The sequence below is a fragment of the Nelumbo nucifera genome, chromosome 2 (assembly GCF_055504915.1).
Source record: "Nelumbo nucifera cultivar China Antique chromosome 2, China Antique-T2T, whole genome shotgun sequence".
In the NCBI taxonomy this organism is placed as follows: domain Eukaryota; kingdom Viridiplantae; phylum Streptophyta; class Magnoliopsida; order Proteales; family Nelumbonaceae; genus Nelumbo; species Nelumbo nucifera.
Window position 1 is genome coordinate 80,837,384 of NC_142650.1, and position 22,039 is coordinate 80,859,422.

Below are 22,039 nucleotides of genomic sequence, written 5' to 3' on the forward strand. Positions count from 1 at the left end.
GAAAAGTTTTTCACCTACAATGCACGTACCTAATTACTAACAGAAAGTAATAATTTTAGCGTAAAAATTCTCCATCAAACTTCTAAAATCTCGAAGTAAAAATTAACGCTTCTCTTCTGCTTAACCCCTAAAAGTGGATAGAGATATGCTGACAACATAACGCTCCCAAAACTGTCCCAACAGATACTGCAGCCACACATTGGTAACAATCTTCCTTGTCATTCATTGCGAGAAGTTTCCAATATAAGGCTGCAATGGATTGTTGGGACTCTGTTGGGCCCGTTTATCTGTAGCTGAGCCGGTAAGTCTTCTCTTATGCGTCTCACATAAACCCTAATTCCTCCCTTGTTTTATCTGTATTTCTCTTCGTTTAGTTTCTCTCTAATTTTTCCTTTCTAATCTTCTTCTGGGTATTGTTATTATTCTTGAATTATTCAATCCCCTTTTCGATTAACGGTTTCTACACTGGGCTTTCTCTTGCGCTTAGGAACTTCGTTAATCGTTTGTGTATTCAATTTTGTTTGTTTGTGATAGTTGGCGATTATAGTGCGGAAAAAAGGTGATTTCGATGTCTGTGGCAGCCCCTGGGCAGCTCAATCTCAATGAGTCCCCCTCGTGGGGATCTCGAAGCGTTGACTGTTTCGAGAAGTTGGAACAGATTGGTGAAGGAACATATGGGTAAGTTGGAAAATTAGAGGGCAAGCAACAAAGTCCATGTGTTTACTTATTTACTTGTCTTAGTAGAGCTCGTTGTCTATTTTGTCTGCTAAAATCGTGTGTCCCATATTTGGATGTGTTTATGATTATGGTTTCCATCAATTGGTCTGACTATGAGAGATGATTTGCCCATAATATGAACGTAATGGAGTTTTTCTAGTTTTTTTTTTTGGATTTTCCTCTAGCTGGAAGTAGAAGGTAGGATTTCCAGTTCTTATTCCGTTTATTTTGTTGTGTTAGCTGTTCCTTTAAACATCATATTTTGGTTTGAAGTGATGCAGTTTCTCAATTGATGTTATGTTTCGTTAACTAGTTAACAGCATATGGTCTTTCATTTTAGAAATATGTATTAACATTCCTTAGATGCCAGAAAAATGAGGGAAAAGTAGAATCCTTCACAAAGCATGGTATACTATATATATCCACCATCCATCATTCTATTGTACCATCTTCTCCTTTTCTCCAAGGAAGCATAATCCATGCCAAGAGTATTCACTAAGAATAATGAGCGATCCCTCAAGGTTCTTGCCACAAATAGTTTTCACTTTATATGATCTTACTGGGAAGTGTCATTTATCTAATTTTACATCATTGTCTTGGTCATTATAATAGATAAGCTAGCCTTTTCTTTAGAACATCTCCCTGATGTGTAGGATATTTCTTTACGATAGTCATTTTCCAATTTGGAAAATAGAGAATAAGAAACTTTGTTTCTTGTAAAATTGGATTTCTAATCAGTGAGAGTACTGGTTTTTGTGTGCACTGCTTTGTCTTCCATTCCCCCATGTATGCTGAAATTTCTAATTGGAAACATTGAAAGAACAATTCAACTATACTTGAGGCACCTTAAAGAAATATGAGAGATTTTTTACACTAGTTTCTGAAGTTTGCATTCCTTCTGTTTGCATGTAGAAATATATATTTATATTTAATTTGATCTGTTTCATAAGAATATAGCTTCCCATTTTGGGGTACTGCCTAAATCTCTTAAAAATGCACTTTTGGAAATAATTATAAATATTACCTGGTTGTTGATGAACCTGGAAGAACCTCGAATGACTTTTTATTTTGTTTTTGTGCTTGCAGTCAAGTCTACATGGCTAGGGAAATCAATACAGGGGAGATTGTTGCATTGAAAAAGATTCGAATGGATAATGAAAGAGAGGGTGTATGCTTTTACCACAGTTCCACCCCCTTGTTGATTTTTGCAGAGGACAGTTATGAAATTCTTACTTTTATGCATCTTTTCTTTTGGAATGAATATGATAATTCACTTTGATTATGCAGTTTCCAATTACTGCCATACGTGAAATTAAGATTCTAAAGAAGCTGCATCATGAAAATGTAATTAAGTTGAAGGAGATTGTTACTTCTCAGGGTAATTCTTGTTTTTCATCTTTCGTATTGACTGGATACTTATTAATCTTTCTACACAAGAAATGCCTCATTTATGTGATCTATTTTACTCTCTTATAAATTTTAGGTTTGTTTTCTAGGTCCTGAAAAGGATGAGCAAGGTAGATCAGGTTAGTAGTTCAATATTACATGTAATTCAGTTGGCTTGGCTAGATTAATGAATGCCATCATAGTTTTGCTTCTCATTGATCAATAATTTAGTCAATTATATAGTTACTCATTATTACACTTTTATATTGTATATATTGTATACATGTTTGCTTGAATTTGAAGTATATATTGTATAATGCTTTTTGTTATCTTTAAAGGATGAACTTCCCTGATGTTAATCATGTTTTCTTGAATACAGATGGCAATAAGTACAAAGGTGGGATCTACATGGTTTTTGAGTACATGGACCATGATTTGACTGGTCTTTCTGATCGTCCTGGGATGCGATTTTCAGTTCCCCAGATCAAGGTATCACAATTCCATATAGATTTAAGAATTGTCATCTTAACTAATTGGCATTCACCTGATAGTAATGATTTAGTGATGAATTTTCTTATCAGTGCTATATGAGGCAGCTGTTAACTGGACTTCATTACTGTCATGTTAATCAAGTACTTCATCGGGACATCAAAGGTTGAAACTTGCCCAAATGTTATCATTTGTTGGATATGCATATTAACCTTTTACAGATTGTTTGATGTTTTTAATGCATCTGTTTCTGCAGGCTCTAATCTACTGATAGACAATGAGGGAAATCTGAAGCTTGCAGATTTTGGCCTTGCACGGTCATTCTCCAATGACCATAATGGACATCTTACAAATCGTGTCATTACTTTATGGTATAGGTAAATAATTCTACTTTGTGTACACTGTTATGCAGAATATAGATTTAATAATCTACTATTTGTTTCTGTAAATATTCACCATTACATATCTTTTAAACTAATGCTATTTTGTATTCATAATGATTTGATCAGGCCTCCTGAGTTGCTGCTTGGGACCACAAAGTATGGCCCAGCTGTTGACATGTGGTCTGTTGGTTGTATATTCGCAGAACTTCTGCATGGAAAACCAATCTTTCCTGGGAAAGATGAGGTGGGGCACTCATTCTCCTCAATTCATGTGGGTTTCTTGAAGTTTTAAGAATGGTGGATATGAGATGAACTTGTTCCTTCTATGATCAAAGAAATATAATTAATGTGATATAAACCATAAAACTTCTCCATTCAAAGAGAATCATGTGTAGTGGATAAATGATTGCACAAAACTGACAACCATAAGATAAGTACATGCTTCAAGAATCACTGATGCAGAGCAAACCTCACCTCTGTACCCCAAGGCCTGGAGCACTGAGATTCAAGATGGACTTTCTCCAATATATGATCATTTAATCAGTCTAGTTGTTGTTCCATACTGCATGTAGGTTGTGCCTTATTTTATGTATTTAAGGATACACTTAATTTGTTCCATAAGCAGGCCTCTTATCTCCTTTTCTCCCTTTTCCAAAAGGAAGCACATGAGTCCTCTGAAATTCCAACCTTTTTTCTGATCATTGACAGCAACATTTTATTAATTAGAGGAAAAGTAATTACAAGGGAAGCAAAGGGGAGAGAAAATCTCTTAACCATCCCCAAGAAAACAGAAAACAATTACAACATTGCCCAAAATAATTGTTCCCTTCCCACCCCTTGTTTAGCCAGAGCTTCTGCAAAGGAATTAGAAATTGTTTTCACCCATTGAAGCTGAATCTCTATTCCCTGAGTTACCCATTCAAACTCCCTTTTCTCATTAGTAAATTTCCAAAGGTTACTATTCTCCTTTTGCAGCCATCCTGTTCTGAAATTCCAAATTTTATCAGCTAAGTCATGTGGAACATGAAAAACTAGCCTTTTTCTTCCAAGTCTGAATAAGAGGAGGAAGCCAAAACATATAATATCAACAGTAGCAACATTGAAACGCATGAATCCAGCTGGTTCCTATCCCCAACCTTCTCTTACAAAGGACAACAGCAACTCTCACAGGTCTTCCCTTTTCATCACAGGGATCTCTCTCTGTCTCTCATCTTTACCATATGGTATTGATTAATCACATTTAACAAAAGTTTCTTAGTTAAGAATTATAGCCCAGTTTCTGAACTATCATCCTACACACAAACAGAGTGCAGGCAAACAAGCAAGAAATTGACTCTTAAGTAATCCTAGTAATACAAAGAATCCATTAAATAGTAATCCTAGTAATGACTGGTAAATTAACTCTGCACTGATGCCTAGACCCCTCGCTTACTTCTTCCTAGAAACTACTTCCCACTTCACTAAATGGTCATTTTTTTGAGTCACCCGGTTCCCACAGTAAATCTCTCATGAGCTTTTCTAACTTATTGGCAACCTTGGCAGGAAGCTTAAAGGTAGACAGAAAATACATCGGAAGGTTGGCCAGAGTGGACTTGATACCCCCTAGTGAGATATAATTTCTCTTTCACCCTGCTAGCTTCTTAGTGAATCTTTCTAAAATTGGGTACCAAAAGTTTTCTGTTCTAGGATTCCCCCCCAGGGGCAAACCTAAATATACCAGAGGCCAACCACTTACCTCGCAACCTAAAGCCCTAGCCACCAACTATACTTCATCATCCTGTAAATTTACCCCTGCTACACAACTCTTGTCCCAATTGACTTTTAGATTGGATCATTGGAGACTCTCAAAATGCATCACCCCCAATCTCAAATTATCCATCTCCTCAATTTCCCCTTAACAAAAGAGAATGATATCATCCACAAATTGTAGGTGAGTGACAATCACTTGTTGCCTCCCAACTCTCCAACCTTTTAGTAGATTTCTTGAATCAGCCCTATAAATCAAGACACTTAGGACATCCACTACTAAGATGCAGAGGAAAGGTGACAAAGGGTCTCCTTGTCTAAGGCCCCTCTTTGCAGGAATCCCTAGCTACTCTATTCACCAAGATTGAGAAGTGACAAAAGGTAATACAACCCTTCATCCACTTACACCATCTCTCCTCAAAGCCTCTATTCTTCAGCACTTCTAGCAAGAAATCCCAATCCACCAAATCATAAGCTTTTTCTAAGTCAAGTTTACAGATCAGGCCCTTTTCTCCTTTTCTTTTTTTTTTTTGTAATCCACACATTCATTGGCTATTAAAATATGATCAATAATTTGTCTCCCTTTCACAAAGGCCCCTTGATTCGGTGAGATTAAGGAAGGAAGGACTTTCTTGAGTCTTAGTGCAAGAACTTTAGAAATGATCTTATACAAATTCCCAATCAGACTGATCGGTCTAAAGTCCTTGGGCTGAATTGTAGGCACCTTCTTAGGGATCAAAGCTATGAAAGTAGCACTTGCACCCACATTTATTTTTCCTCTTTCAAAGAATTCCAAGAAGACCTCTACTAGGTCATTACCTAAGATGTCCAGCAGTCTTAATAAAAAGGCATAGTGAATCCATCCGAGCCCGGGGCTTTTGATCTTTCCATAGAGAAAGCTGCCTCTTTTATTTCTTGAACCTCAAACGATCTTTCTAGGGGTTCCAACAATTCCCTTTCTCCAACATGCCACTCGAAGTCGGTTGGAGTCTCTCTTACTCTACTGGGGCTGTCATAAATGGATTTAAAATGCTCCACAAAAGCTTTTGCAATCTCTTCCTCTCTTGTCAGCATTGCCCCATTCCATTCCAAACTTTCCACTATGTTCTTCTTCTTTATTCCACTAGCCAAGCTATAGAAAAATTTTGTATATCTCCTTTCTTCACACCTCAATCCTCTCTCTGCCTCAGCAACATCAAGTTCTTGAATCCTTTTACTAATAGCCTCCTTTCTGTCTTCAATTCTACCAAACTCTTCTTTGTTCCAAGCTTTGATCCTGGCTTTTAGATTTTGTAGCTTCTTATAAAATCTATATCCCTTCCATCTAAACTCCACCTGATCCTCTTCCCACCATTCTTTCACTTTCTTTTGAAAGTCTGGATATAACAACCACATGTTTTCAAATCTGAAGGGGCAAGGCCCTCCTCCTAGTCTTTCTTGAGATAGTCTAACTGGACAATGATCCAACATAGGTCTAGGTAGTGCCCTCGTCACCAAACCACCCCATACTTCCTCCGAATTTGAAGAAAATAAAAATTTCTTAGTTTACGACAAAGCGGTTCTTCCTGAAAATTTCATATTTGCACAGTTTTTGTTTCTAAATAATATTTTGGATGCTGATGTTCATATGCTAATATGTTTACACCATAAATTTTCTTTTCCTGAATAAGTTATCAAGTATTGTAGAAAGATCTCATGAAAATATGTGCACTTATTTGCATTACTTCTGCCAGTAATTATTTTGTCTCAAAATTTTCATTTTCTTTGTGTCTTTTACCTTCTCTTAGTTTGCTGGTATATATTATAATTGATCAGAAGTCTCTGAACTGGGTTCAAAATCTTTTCATCCTTACTGTAGCCAGAGCAATTGAATAAGATATTTGAGTTATGTGGAGCCCCCGATGAGGTCAATTGGCCTGGAGTTTCCAAGATTCCTTGGTATAACAATTTCAAGCCAACTAGGCCAATGAAGAGACGTCTTAGGGAAGTTTTCAGACAGTAAGTATGGAAATCTTTAGTATTAGCAAATGATTGCCAGAATCTGATTTTTTGTCAAATTATGTAAGATTCTATACTTATCTTTCACTACAAAAAGACCTTGAGACAGTTGTTTTTCTTTTTTGGCTTTCCAGTTTTGACCGCCATGCTTTGGAGTTGCTTGAAAGAATGCTTACTCTTGATCCATCTCAGGTATCATTTAAATGTCACAGTACCTACTGGCACACTAAGGGTACAAATATGTGCCAGAGGCTTCTGGGCAAAAGTTATACAGTACATGCTGATATAAATATGATGTTCAAACACAGGGTTAGACACTTGTGGATGTGTCTATGTTTGTTTCCTTTTAAATGCACATAATGCACATAAAAATGTCTTATGCAGTATATATTATGCACAATGTTCTGAAAATCGTAATCGTATTGTAAATCATAGAGAAGGTTGAATCAAACCAAATTGTGAACTGTAAGATAATTTCTATTTTTTACAAATTTGTCAAAAAGTTAAATATAGATAATGCTAAAATGCTAAATATATATGAAATGTCCTACCCGATTTTTAAGTCATATCTACCATATCTGTACCTAAACCAATAGAATTTTACCACTTTTACAATACAAGTTTAAGATGATATAATCAAGCTTGGCTTGACAGTCAAATAATGCACATATAATGGCTCTTTATCGAACATATGATAGAAAGTAAACTCAATATAGGGCCTTAAATAACATAAATAAATCAATTTTAGAAGGCCTTTAAATGAAGTCACCCTTGGCAAAACTAAATATAAACAAAACAAAATGACAAAGTAGTGAACTAATTCTTAATTGAACTGATTTGAATCACATTTTCTTTTAAGAGGTAAGGTATTGTATTAATATCAACAGTACAAGGTCCTGTACAAAGAGAGGCTATACAAAAAAGGCCAGGATTATGACCTCCCAAAATAGTCCACCCTCAAAAAAAGAACTAGCACAAAAAACATCTAAAGCATCAGACAAAGACAACCCGCTCCTAAACTCTTCCACTATGAAGTTAATTACCCCAGACTTAGCATTTTGCTCAAAGACCCTATTGTTTCTTTCCAACCAGATTGCCTACAAAACTGCAGAGGGAATAACAGATAACACTTGCTTTCCTTCTTTGGACCTTCTTGGGATTCTTCACCCAGATAACAAAGAGGAAATTGACTCTGGTTCCAGCCAGCACCAGCCAAGATTAATTGCTCTGAGAAACTGCCGCCACACGACTGCCATGAAGTGAAGTTACAAAATGAATAGGTGATTTGAAGACTCAATTTGCAAATTGCACCAAAGGACAGAGCAAGTCTGGCAAGGTGAAACCTCTTCTCAATAACATTTCCTTGGTGAGGCACTTCTCTTTTGCAACCACTCATAAGTAGAACTTAACTTTAAGGGGAGTTATTACTTTCCAAATGGCCTTGAAAGGAAAAAGGCTACTGTTCATCTCCAATGAGCCTCGGGTAGAAAGGTCTGACTGAAAAGCTACCCAATTTTGCCCATTTCCAGCATCTAGAATCCTCAGATTGCAGATCTGGGTGCTGATTCTGAAGTAATCATTAAAATTTCTTCTAAAAACAGGGGACCGGACTAATCTATCACCCTCCTGTTCAAGGCAATCAGCAATAAAAATTTCAATATCTTCAGCCACAGCAAACAAAGAAGGAACCATTTCTTTTAAAGCAATATCACCACACCAAGGGTCCAACCAAAACCTCAGTGTTCTTCCATTTTCAACTTTATAAGAAATGCCCTTGATGAAATGAGGGTAAGCTCTGTAAATGCCTTTCCAAAAGCTGCACCCATAAGGCAGAAGCGAGCCATCTGTGTCCCACCCATTATCATTGAAATCCTATTTTTCAGCAATTAAAACTCTCCATAATTCTTGAGGTTCATTAGAGAATATCTTTAACGAGCTCCCTTAAAGTGCTTAATTAAACAGTTTCACCTTTCTAATCCCCAACCCTCATCCAAAGATAGGTTTACCGATCTCATCCCAGTTCAGCAGATGGTATTTAGAGGAATCCTTCTACCCTAGCCACATAAAATCCCTCGTCTTTTTTTTTTTTTTTCTATTTTTAGTGCCACCTCAGAGGACATTAAAATGAGAGACATGAAAAAAGTGGGAAGGCTGGCCAGAACACTCTTTACTAGAACCAGTTATCCCCTTTGGAAAGATATCTAGCTTTCCAAGCTTTCCAAGAAGTCAATTTCCTCTCAGTTTTCTCCAAAATAGGATTTCAAATATTGCTTGAATTACACTTTGCCCTAAGGAGTGACCCAGATGCTTAGAAGGGAAACTATCTGTTTTGCACCCCAAAATTTCTGCCAAGTCCTGCAAATTTAGTAACTTCCCCAACTGGTAAAATCTCAATTTTAGAAACATCGACTTTGAAACCCGAAAGCACTTCAAGCCAGCAGAGCAAGAACTGAAGATTAAGAACCTGGTAGGCTGCACAAGAGCAGCACTACTTTGGACTGTATGGGAGGAAAGAAATGCAAGAATGTTTGAAGAAAAGGAAAGAAGCAAGGAAGCCTTGGTAGAAACAATAACCTTGAGAGTGGCACATTGGGCAAAGAGTTTGAAGCTGTTCTCAGATTTCAAGATTTAAGATTTCTTTAGAGCTTGGGGTGTTATTGCTGCATCCTCAACTACAAGACAAAGATCTGTTGAGACTTGGCCCTGTGGACCAAGGTGATGTGGCAAGATCAGAGTTTTTGGCTGCAGTTTATGGGGTTGAGAAGGCAAAAGAATTTGGTATTGGTAGGCTGATTGTTGAGGAAGACTAGAAAACTGTGGTTAAGTTGCTGTTTAAGGGGGAGGGGGTGGCATGGCATTTGAGGAATGATTTCAGAAGATTCAAATGGTTGTCATAGGACATGTCAATTGGAGTGAGATGGGTGAGGAGAACTGCCAACAGCTTGGCAGATAGCTTAGCCAAGCAAGGGGTACATAGAACACATGTTTTGGGTTAAAATGTAATCTTTTGTTGGGACAGCTTCTAAAGCTGGTTTTCTTTCACAACATCTTGTTGTAATTCTGTTTTCTTCTAATTAATGAAATATTTTTTCTGTGTTGCTGATCAAAAAATAAAAGGGAAAAAGATTAAGAACCTGGTCCGCTGAAGCCTCACAAAAAAAGAGTGTGTCGTGGGTAACTGCAGCGAAGTGACCTTTGATCCACCAAGACAAACCTCAAAGCCTACAACCATACCCAGTTTTGAGGTTTTCGGTGCCATTTTGCTCAAGCCCCCATGACTATCAAAAACAGTAAGGGTGATGGTGGGTCACCTTGTCTAAGCCCCCCTTGAGCTTTTGAACTTGCCTTTGGTTGCCCCATTAACAAGGATTGAAAAACTAGGAATAGTGACACACTTTCGTCCAGTTTCTCCACTTCTGGCCAAAATGCAATCTATCTAGCATGTAATCTGGAAAAGCCCGGTTTACTTGGTCATAAACCTTCTCTATATCGATTTTACACCTACCCACTCCTACCATTCCTTGATCTTGAATTGATAAGCTCATTGTCTATAAGAACGCAGTCATGAATATGCTTGTTGCAAACAAAAGCACCTTGATAAATAGAAATGACAGAGCTCATAACCCTCATTAGCCTTGTGGCCAGCACTCTAGCTAAAATCTTGTACATACAACTTCCAATCAAGCTGATGGGCCTGAAATCCTTTAGCTCTATAGCTCGACTCTTTTTGGGAATTAAGGAAACAAAAGTTACATTGAAGCTTCTTTCTAGAGTAGTTGAATTGTGAAATTCCTCCAATACTTAAAGTAAATCTTGTTTAATGATTTCCCAGTATTTTTTGTAGAACAAGATGGTGTAACCATCAGGTCCAGGGGCTTTCTCCCCTTCCAAATTGTCCATAGATTTTTTGACTTCATCCTTTGTAAAGGGTTTTTCAAGCTTCACCTCTTGTCCCAAAAGATGGTGGAAATGCAAACTATCTAACTTTGGCCTAACTTTACAAGGCTCCTTGTATTAGTTCTCATAGAAACTGACAATGGTCTTGTCAACTTCCTTCATCTTCAATCACCTGCCCATCAAGAAATAACCTCTTGATAGAATTGGCTCTTCTCCTTGCATTAGCAGTTTTGTGAAAGAAAGCAGTATTGTTGTCACATGCCTTCAACCAGTTAATTCTTAACCTCTGCCTCTATTTAACCTCCTCTTCAAAAGCCAAAACATCATAATCCTTCATAGCAAGCAACTTCTTTTGCCTGAGGTCCTCCTACAAAGGTCCCACTTCCTCTTCTAAATCCAAATCAACAATAGTCTTTAAGCATTTAGCTTTCTAATGATTTAATCTCATCAAAAGAAGCTTCTGACCATCACTTCTTTATGTTGGAGTCAAACTCCTCCGCCCCCTACCAGCAATGCTCCAAGCTGAAAGGTTGTACATGTCTTCTTATTGCCATTTGTGTCTAGCTGCAGTGTCACATGGTCTGACACTGGCCTTGGAAGGGCTTCTTGAATAGAATTGGGATAAAAGTCTTTCCACTCAGAAGAGACTTACAAATCTCTCTAGCCTTACCAGAGAGGGCTGCTATTGATTGTTGGTCCAAGTATAAGAAGCTCCAGCCAAAGGCAAATCATTTAATTCCTAATTTTGCATGAAATTGGAGAAAGCAGCAACCTCATGCTCCTATCAGTTCTTGTGCAAACCTTTTTGTCTCCCATCTTGAGAATAGCATTGAAATCTCCACCAATTAACCAAGGCCTACTCCATTTTCTTCTCACCCAATCTAGTTCCTCCTAAAAAACTTATTTAGGTTGGAGTCACTCCTGACACCACAAAAGAAAAGTTGAGAGGGAGCCAAATTAGAGCTATCCCACCTGTTGTGTTGACCACCAGAATGGTTAGCCAATTGCAAGGACCAAAACCCCACACTTCTCAGTATCAAACTTTTAAAGTTTAGTTTCCTGCAGCAACTGCATGTCGGGCTTCCTTTCCTTAAAAAGTTTCCCACCACCAATCTCCTTCTACTTGAGCCTAGCCCATGAACATTCCAAGAGATCAATCCTACGTTTCCATAGATTTTCTTCTAAAAGCTCTATTATTTTGGCTTCCACTCCCAGCACAATCGTTTAGATCCCAGGCCAAACGAAGCAACTCTTTGGATTGCCTCCTATTCTTTTTTCCTTTTTCTAGCATGTGCCTACATTTGATTGCCACTAACAAGGCTTTTGTTTCCTCCTCCAGGCCCTTGAAAGAAAGCCGTAGAAACTCTCCCCAAAAGAAAGCAACTTCGAAAGAACCCACGCCAAAACCTCATCTTCGTTTGCATTATCTCAGGTTTACCATGTGTTGTTGAAGCAACGACTGAGGAGCAAAAGGTTCTTTGTTCTTTGGCAAGATCTTTGCTAGTGTATCCTGAATAACAAGGGGCAAGCCTCTGGCTGAGTTGTCACAACAAACCCCTTCAATAGGTGACATAGCCCCAACTAGGGGTGAGCAAGAAAAATCAAAAGACTAAATCGAACTGAAAATTCGATTAACCTAACCGATCGGTTTGGTTTCGGTTCAGTATTTTAAAAAAACCAAAGGTACTAGTTTGGTTTCAGTTAACCAATATAGAAAACCAGTGGTTGACCGAACTGATCGGTATACATATAATTCTATATATTTTTGGTATATTTGTGTATATTATATATATATTTTATATTTTCTATATATTATAAATTAATAAATATGCATTATATATAAACATATATTTATAATATGTAATATATTATTTATTATTTAAAATATAATATTTTATATATATTTCTGATTTTTTGTCATATCTTTATATATTTTTATAATATATATTGAAAATATAAACAATTGAAAAACTAACGAACCGAACCGGTCAATTGGTTAACTGATGGTTCGGTTTCGGCTACTAGTTTTTCAAAAACCAGTGATACCGGTTTGGTTCAAAAAATAAGCCCACGGTTTAACCGAATCGTGAGCACCCCTAGCCCCAACCAAACCTACTACTTCGGAAGTGCCTAAGGTCACCTTCTCCAAAAGCAATTAAAACTATAAAATCATTATTTTTTGTGTGAGAACTAAGAATTTAAGACCCTAACGTGGACTTGTTTGGGCTTGCCTCGAGGGGCGTGGCACAAAGGTGACTCGTAGAATCAGGAATGTAATATGTTTTACATCACATTAGCTACTTGAAATAATGCAATTGAGAAAAAAAGAGATTGTGGGTTTTACATGCTTGAAAATGTTTTATATGTTTGATTTTATTTTAAATTCTCATTTGAATATGCTTTACATGTTATGTTTATGTATTTTAATTTTAGATAATAGGATTTTTAAAACATTTATTTTAAAATTTAAGTTTATATTTTTATTAATATTATGTTTAATAATTTTTTGATTTTTTTGGCATTTTTTATTTTCTGACAATTCTTTTTTGATTTTTCAATTTTTGTGCCTTACTTAAAAAGGTGCATGCCTTGCCTTGTGCCTTAGGCACAAATTGACCCCTACACCTTGCACTTTTAAAACACTGCAACAACCTAGGAGGACTTCTAAAACGAATAAGGCTAGGTCCCCAGCTTTTCGGGCTTGACCAATTAAAAGTGCCTTGAGGCAACGGGTTCGGGTCCCACCCGCCAGCCTTGATCCGATCTGTAGCCACACCTGATAATTTGTCAAAAAAGTCCCCTTCATCTTCCTCAGCCACTCGGTTTAAAATTTGAAAGGAAGCTTACCTCATCGACAAACTGGAATCTTCTACCTTTTTTTCCTAGCCGTTCGATCTAGGGGACAACCTGTGATGCTGATTGTTTCTCCTTCTCCTTCGTACTGTCTGCCATTCTCCTTCTTCCTCAGCTTCGGCATAGCCCTATTCATTGGTTCTCCTCTTAGTGACTAGAATCACCTTAGAAGAATGCAACTCTGCCCCCTGACTCTTTTGTTTCTCTCTGATAACCTTTTTTTTTTTTTTTTTTTATAGAAAAACCAGCTGAAGCCTTTTTAATTAAGTTTTGCTTGACTTGTACTGCCTCTAAAGAGTCCACTGAAATCTTCATCTTTTCCGGTTTTATCTCCGGCCAGATTGTGACCATAAACATCACATTCTCTGCCATTACATTAACTGTCAGGGGAGGAATTCCTGACCAACAAACCTTGATCTGAAAAAACTCCGCCTTGCCTCTGAAATTCTCTGAACTGTAACATCCAGGTAACCCCAACACAGATCCCCAATGCCTCTGGTGATTGGCGATATTGTTACTCCAGAGGTGTAAGGTAAGCCATAAACCCTAACCCAGATGAAACCAAGCAAGTCTTTTGAAGTTTGCCTAGTACCAGTTGTCCTTTTCCATGGCTCAAGATGCAAGAGGGCTCCTCTGAAACATCTTTATCCCATGTTTACCACCTTTTTGGCATCCTCCTTTGTAGGGAGGAGGATGATAGGAACACAGCTCGGCCAACTACCACTGCTGCGCCCAGCAGCATGATACCCATACAGCCTTATCCGAATACCTATGTGAGAGGGCCACGTCAGCTAGTTAGTTACAACTGAATCAGTCCCCCATGTGATGTAATGGGCTATAAATAATAATAGAATTGCAGTAAAGAGGATTGCCTTTTTGAGCATCAATCCATTCCTCTCTTCTCTTTCTTTCTGTAGGAGGACTGAGCTCCCTCGAAGAAGCTCCTGAGGTAGGCAGAAACCCACCAAGTGGTATCAGAGCCCGATCTTGGGACGACACCATGGTGGGAACGAGAGCTTCTGTTAGTGAAGATAGAATCGAGAAACTGGAAGGGGATATTACTAAGATCAAGGCGACACTATTAGCGGTCCTAGCCAAGCTGGAGAAGGTGCCTGTCAGTGAGAACGCGGATGGGGAAGGAGAGGGCAGCAGCCAGCCTAGCAACAGGTCTAGAGGAAATGGAGTGTTGCGGCAGACCAAAATCACCTTCCCGAACTTCTCAGGTGAGGACCCTGTACCATGGATCTATAGGGCTGAGAGATACTTCGAATACCATGAAATACCAGGGAATCAGAGGGTATCAATCACAGCTATCCATCTGGAAGGAGAAGCAATTCTCTGGTTCCAGTGGTTTCGCTGGTCACACCCCCAAGTGACTTGGGCTGATTTCACCGGTGCCCTATGTGTGCGATTTGGACCCACTGGGTTCAAAAACTACGATGAACAACTAGCGAAATTGAGACAGACTGGGAAAGTGAGGGAATATTAGGTGGAGTTTGAGCGTTTATTCTCGAGGGTACAGGGTTGGCTGAAAAATGCTCTGTTGGGCAGTTTTATCGGCGGGTTGAGGGAGGATATCCGAGTGGAGGTGAAATCCATGCAACCTCCGATGGTCGTGGCTGCTGTAGGCCTGGCCAGATTTTATGAAGAAAAGTTTGGCAGACTCAGAAGATCATTGGGCCCGCCTTTAGGGATCTCTCTTGAGAACACCTTTGATGGGGCGTGGCCCTGAAGATAGAAGCGGCCCATATCTAGCCACTGCTGGGCCCGCTAAACCAGAGAACCAGGGCTTAAAGCCCATCGTCCCCTTCAAAAGATTGACATGGGCCGAGATGCAGGCCTGTAGAGAGAAAGGCTTATGTTATAACTGTGACGAGCGGTTCGGCCCAGGTCACAAATGTAAGGCCCAACAGGCTTTCTTGTTGCAAACAGATGGCCCAGAAGAGGGAGAGCAGGTGGTGGAAGGCCTTGAAGAAGACAGCCCAACCAGCCTTGATATGATAATCGGGCTCGGCCCACCTGAGATTTCTCTACAGGCCCTCACAGGCCTCACATCACCCCAAACTATGCGTGTCATGGGTAGAATGATGGGTCGGGAGGTATCAATTTTGGTGGACAGTGGGAGTAGCATGAATTTCATTTCAGATGATTTGGCCATTCAGATGGGGGTGACCATTAGACCTACCTCTAAATTCAATGTCCAAGTGGCCAATGGTAGTCAAATACCATGTGAAGGGGTCTGTAAAGACATGGAGCTAGCCATCGAAGGGGGAAATCTTTCGCGCTGATCTGTACACCTTGGCCTTCAGTGGGGCTGACATTGTACTAAAGGTACAGTGGTTGCAACAATTAGGGCGGGTGGTTTGTGACTGGTCCAAACTAACCATGGAATTTCAAAGGGGGAATCGCACCATAACTCTAAGCGGCTCTAGGCTGCTGGTTCCACAACCAGCTACCCTCAGCTCTATAATCAAAACCAGTTGGGACCAAAGCTGACCCACCTTGATGTTCATAGGGGCCTGCACACCTGGCCCACATCTGAAGCCCACAAACAATGAAGGTAAAATGGGCAGTCCCGATCCACGGCTGCAAGCAGTTTTGGCCAAGTACCCCGATGTCTTTCATGAACCACAAGGGCTCCCTCCCGAGAGAGTTCATGACCATCGGATTCCCATTGTACCAGGGGCGGAACCAGCCAATTTACGGCCTTACCGGTACCCATACTACCAGGGCTAGGAAATCGAGAACTTGGTCCAAGACCTCCTGCAAAAGGGGTTCATACAACCTAGCAACAGTCCCTACTCCCCAATTCTACTAGTGAAGGACGGTTCCTGGCGGTTTTGTGTGGATTGCTGGGCACTGAACTCCATCACTGTTAAGGACTGGTTTCCAATTCCCTTGATTGATGAGTTGCTAAACGAGCTGCAAAGGGCTCAGGTATTCTCGAAGCTGGATCTCAGGTCTGGGTTCACAGTGACGATGTGCATAAGACAGCTTTCAGGACTCATGATGGCCACTACGAGTTCTTAGTCATGCCGTTTAGTCTGTCCAATGCACCATCAACTTTCCAATCACTTGTGAATGACATATTCAGGCCCTACCTTCGTAAGTTCATTTTAGTATTTTTTTATGACATTCTTATCTATAGCTCTGATTTGGAGCAACATCTTTTACACTCGAAGCTAACATTTGATGTGCTAAGGCGGAATTGCTCTCGGCCAAGCCCTCCAAATGTGTTTTTGGGCAGGGACGAGTGCATTATCTTGGTCATGTGGTGGAGGGAGGGGAGGTGAAGCCCGGTCCTGAGAAGGTGGCCAGCATAAGGCAATGGGCCAGGCACACTTCAGTAAGACAACTGCGGGCCTTCCTAGGCCTAGCCGGGTATTACAGACATTTTATCAGGGATTATGGGCTGATAGCTGCTCTGCTAACTCAACTCCTCCGGAAGAACACCTTCTACTGGATAGAGGAGGCCCAACAAGCTTTCAGCCTCTTGAAGACAGCAGTCTCCACTCCACCGACATTGATCCTACCAGATTTTGAGCAACCCTTCGTGGCAGAATGTGACGCATCGGGTGCCGGCATTAGAGCTGTTTTGATGCAAGGGGGTAAACCCTTAGCTTATTTCAGCAAGGTTCTCTCCCCTCGAGCGAAGGCCAAATCCCCCTATGTTAAGGAGTTAATGGCTGTAGTTCTATCAGTCCTTAAATGGCGCCACTACCTCCTGGGGTGACGCTTCATCATCAGAACTGATCAACGGAGCCTCAAATATCTGTTGGAACAGCATCTCCTTACGGAAGAGCAGCAAAAATGGGTGTCGAAATTGTTGGGGTTCGACTATTTAATAGAATACAAAACTGGGGCTTCTAATTGGGTAGCGGATGCCCTATCAAGACAAGGTGAACTACAGTTGATGGAAGAATCCAGACCCATATACCCTCTGTTGGAACAACTCAAACATGAGATACTGAGTAATGAGGAGCTGGCCGCTATGAAAAGGAGATGGGCCGAGGACCCAACCAAGACTCCGGGCTATACTGTGAAGGACACTCTCTTGTTTTATAAGGGGAGACTGGTTTTACCTTCATCATCCTCACACATAGCGGAGCTTCTACGGTTATTCCACTCTTTCATAGGTTCCTTCGTAGGTGGAGGTCACTTCGGGGCACTGAGAACTTATCAGCATATTGCAGCACACTACTATTGGAAGGGGATTAGGAAGCATGTACAGGCCTTTGTGGCTGGCTGCCCAACCTGTCAACAGCAGAAATACAATACTCAACAGATAGCTGGGCTCCTTCAGCCCCTTCAGATACCAAATCAGGTTTGGGATGACACCATGGATTTCATCACTGGTTTGCCACCCTCTCAAGGCAAGACAGTGATCATGGTGGTAGTCGATAGGCTTAGCAAGTATGCTCACTTCTCAGCCTTGTCACACCCTTTCACAGCAGCACAAGTAGCAGATATGTTTGTGAGGGACATTACAAAGTTACATGGAACACCAGCTTCCATCATCTCCGACCGGGATCCTCTATTTATGGGAAGATTTTGGCAGGAGTATTTTAAAATCCAAGGGACACACCTAGCTCATTCCACAAGCTATCACCCCCAGTCTGATGGACAGGCAGAGGTAGTCAACAGGTGCATCGAGACCTATTTGAGGTGCTTCGCTGGACAAAGGCCAAAACAGTGGTTGAAGTGGTTATCTTGGGCAGAACTCTGGTATAACTCCACCTTCCATGTGACTACCGGTATGACACCTTTCAAGGCTTTGTATGGTAGAGACCTCCCTGCCATTCTACCATATGAGACGGGGTCTACTACTGTAGCTGCAGTAGACAAATATCTGACCAGCCGGGACTTAATCTTGCAGGAGCTTAAGAGCAATTTACAGCGAGCTCAGCAGATAATGAAAGCTACATATGACCGCAAGCATCGTCCCTTGGAATTTCAGCCTGGAGACATGGTCTACTTGAAGCTCCAGCCCTACCGGCAGACTTCAGTAGCCAAGCGAGCATGGCAGAAACTAGCTCCCAAGTTGTATGGACCCTTCAAAATCTTGGACAGAAACGGGTCAGTCGCCTACAAGCTAGAGCTCCCACCATCCTCCAAACTCCACCGTCTTTCATGTATCACTACTCAAGAAACAAGTGGATCAAGGGGACAAATCTCAGTCAACCCTCCCAGCCTTCACTGATGAGGGAGTCATGATCATGGAGCCCCGCAAGCTGATAGACTTCCGCTGGGTTCGCAAAGGGAGATACTACATCGAAGAGGCCCTGGTTGTATGGAGAAGCCTTCCTGAAGAGGAAGCCACTTGGGAGGAATATTCTCGATTGAAGCATGAATTTCCCCATGTCAATCTTGAGGACAAGATTGATATCAAGGAGGGGGAGTTGATAGGAACACAGCTCGGCCCACTACCACTGCTGTGCCCAGCAGCGTGATATCCATACAGCCTTATCCGAATACCTATGTGAGAGGGCCACGTCAGCTTAGTTAGTTACAACTGAATCAGTCCCCCATGTGATGTAATGGGCTATAAATAATAGAATTGCAGTTAAGAGGATTACCTTTTTGAGCATCAATCCATTCCTCTCTTCTCTTTCTTTCTGTAGGACTGAGCTCCCTCGAAGAAGCTCCTGAGGTAGGCAGAAACCTACCAGAGGAAGAGCGAAAGTTCATCGTCCAGTCTTCTCAACTCCAAGTTTTGAAGGCCCATTGTTGTACTTCCTCCTCTCTCAGACCCCTTGTATTGAAACATCCAACCAAGCAAGACTGAAGAAAAGCTTTGTGCTTCTCTACTCCACTGGCTTCTACCTCCAAGAAAAAAATGTTTCTGGTTGGCATACATTTTCTTCAGACAACCAGACAGGTTGGTTTCCCTTGTTCTGTTGAAGATCTGCTTCCCTTCTGCAATGTCTAAACTTATTCCTTCCCCCGTTAGATTCCCATCTTGGCCTCTGAAGAAAAGTTTCAGTCCAGGACCTGATGCTTGTACCTGGAAGCATGTTGTGGTCCGGCGAACATTGTTACAGATTTTATGATAATATTGCACTTCTGTCTTCTCTTCTTAAGATTTATGAATCACAGGAATCGCATAAATCATAAGATTTGTGAACCAAATCATAGGATTCAAACAAAACTCACAAGAAAAAGATTTAGACATAAGATTTGAATTGAAACCCTTGGGGTTCATGATTCAAATCGCGAATCATATTGTAAACTGTAAGATTTTAATAACATTTATTATGCAACCCATCATATTGATTCTTCATTAGCAAATATCCTAGATTCTTAATTCATGATGAAAGGTCCCATTGTTGGTCCTCACTATCAGGGTCTTGGGAGGTGAGCACTGGGTATGAGGCTAACCTTTGGGTTTATTTTTTCTTTTTTCTGGCACAAATAATCCACTTTTAGACTCCAACTGGCATTCTCACACTTTTCAGCCTGAGATTTTACCACTGCATCAAGCAATGACCCCGGCTTACTTGCATGCATTTGTGCTTATAATACAAATAATGCAACTTACAGAAAAATGTATCCTTCTTTGTTGCTGTGTTTCCACACTTAAAGATTTTTAGGGTTTGCCATGCCTGAATTTTCTTGTCTATCATACAACATAACACTTTGTTTTCATAGTTCATTGCAGCATATTGGTGTTCATAATCATAGATAACACATCCAATTGTAAATTGTATGTCTTATTTATTATTGTACAGTTTTACACGTTTGACCTTGATCCAACAGACTTTTGGCATTCTGTTATACCTGTCCGCTAAATAAATGAGACTTAATTTCTTTGAACAAATTAATCCTACGAGAGGTTGGAGAAGATGACTCCTAGGTTTCATTTAGAAGCAGCGGATCTTGTTGTCAGGAACTAAACTATATTCAATTTTTAATTCTGTGCTTGTTGGCTTAGCATCCAAATGGAAAATGGTTTTAATTTGTGTAATTTGTTTATTGTTGTTGTGTGCTTATGTCAAAATTTTCCATTTGCTTTTCAATATTCTCCATATTATTTATGGAAGTTGTTTCCTTACTATTTTGTGGTAATAATAAATGTTTCACTAATTTTTCTGTTCATTCTTTTATATAAATAGAGAATATCTGCCAAGGATGCACTTGATGCAGAGTATTTCTGGACTGACCCATTGCCTTGTGATCCCAAGAGGTTTGTTTTCCATAGCATGTGTAGTTAGTTATATTCTTCCCAAATCTTAGTTGACCCTCGCTTTGTTCTGGTTTAATGGTATTTCCTTTTTCATTTCAGCCTGCCCAAATATGAATCGTCACATGAGTTCCAGACAAAGAAAAAGCGTCAACAGCAGCGCCAACATGAAGAAACGGCTAAACGGCAGAAACTACAGCACCCCCAGCCACATGCACGTTTACCTCCCATTCAACAAACTGGGCAAACTCATCCTCAACTCAGACCAGGACCTAACCAACCCATGCATAGCTCCCAGCCTACAGCTGTAACAGGACCTAGCCACCACTATGGAAAGCCTCGTGGTCCTTCAGGAGGACCAAGTAGATATCCCCAGAGTGGAAATCCTAGTGGGGGGTACAATCACCCAAATCGTGGAGGCCAAGGTGGAGGTTACAGTGGTGGCCCATATCCGCCTCAAGGACGTGGTCCTCCATACGCTGCCAGTGCCATGCCGGGTGCAGGACCCCGAGGAGGCAGTAGCGGTTATGGAGTTGGTGCTCCAAATTATCCCCAAGGTGGTCCATATGGAGGTTCTGGTGTTGGTCGAGGCTCAAACATGATGGGTGGTAATCGCAATCAACAGTATGGTTGGCAGCAGTGAAGTACCAAACAGATGCGACTTGGACAAACACTTGGATGAACCGGGCTGATAATAGAATAACAAGAAGAAAAAGAAAGGACAAGGAACATTAAGGCCAAAAGCTACTTTTTGACTCAAGCCTGAAGGTTGTGTTTTCTGTGTGAGTAGGCTTTGTCAGCCAAATGCTGGAGCATGATTACCAAAAAAGGGTGGTGATGGTACTGTGCTGAACATGCATTTAATTTTTTTACTTGAAATGTCTGAGTGAGCTAAAAAACAAAAAGAAAAAAAAAAAGAAAAAGAAAGGTCCAAGTGAGCTGAAACCTTTGGTATGATACATTTTAATGTAATCTGGACATGATTAAATTTTTCACTAATGTAAGTTAGCTTTTCGACTTGTTTTGTATGAATTCTCAGTGTTAAATAATCAATGGAAGTGGATTTCATGGTTTATTGACTCTGACTTTGATGTTTTCTGCTTATTTTGAACTTTGTATGAATTCACAATGGTAATTTATTCATGTTTGAGTCTGATTTTTTATGTTCTCTCCTTGTCATGAACTTCGTATGAATTCACAATGGTAAATATATTCACAGATGTGGAATTTATTTTGGTGAACCTTGTACATAGATCGCCTTATCCTTTACATCTATTGCACCACTTTCATCTACATTCTGCATATACAGATATACTCAATTAGATAATTTTGTTCTTTGGAGTCCCCAAATTTGATTTGGGTTTTACCTAATCCAATAGGATATAGAGCT

General features: G+C 40.2%; 1 protein-coding gene across 2 annotated transcripts; it reads left to right on the forward strand.

Annotated features, from left to right (window-relative positions):
- The first annotated feature begins 160 nt into the window (after positions 1-160).
- Positions 161-21,724, forward strand: LOC104587804 (cyclin-dependent kinase C-1-like). 2 transcript variants are annotated; one of them, XM_010245529.3, is made up of 13 exons: positions 161-301; positions 535-678; positions 1,804-1,885; positions 2,005-2,095; positions 2,214-2,243; positions 2,483-2,592; positions 2,685-2,757; positions 2,849-2,969; positions 3,102-3,219; positions 6,580-6,719; positions 6,854-6,911; positions 20,582-20,652; positions 20,752-21,724. In XM_010245529.3, exons 2-13 carry the CDS (start codon positions 569-571, stop codon positions 21,290-21,292), a joined length of 1,545 nt encoding a protein of 514 aa, XP_010243831.1. In that variant the 5' UTR covers positions 161-301; positions 535-568; the 3' UTR covers positions 21,293-21,724. The 2 variants fall into 2 exon arrangements, with proteins under 2 accessions (XP_010243831.1, XP_010243830.1); XM_010245528.3 differs by lacking the exon at positions 161-301 and having other exon boundaries at positions 352-678.
- The last annotated feature ends 315 nt before the right edge of the window (positions 21,725-22,039 follow it).

What these genes read in the sequence shown, in the direction of transcription:
- LOC104587804 (XM_010245529.3), top strand. Translation starts at nt 569, where the DNA reads ATGTCTGTGGCAGCCCCTGGGCAGCTCAATCTCAATGAGTCCCCCTCG. An exon ending in GGATGAGCAAGGTAGATCAG is followed by an intron (nt 2,244 to 2,482) that starts GTTAGTAGTTCA and finishes TCTTGAATACAG; the next exon opens with ATGGCAATAAGTACAAAGGT. An exon ending in ACTTCATCGGGACATCAAAG is followed by an intron (nt 2,758 to 2,848) that starts GTTGAAACTTGC and finishes CTGTTTCTGCAG; the next exon opens with GCTCTAATCTACTGATAGAC.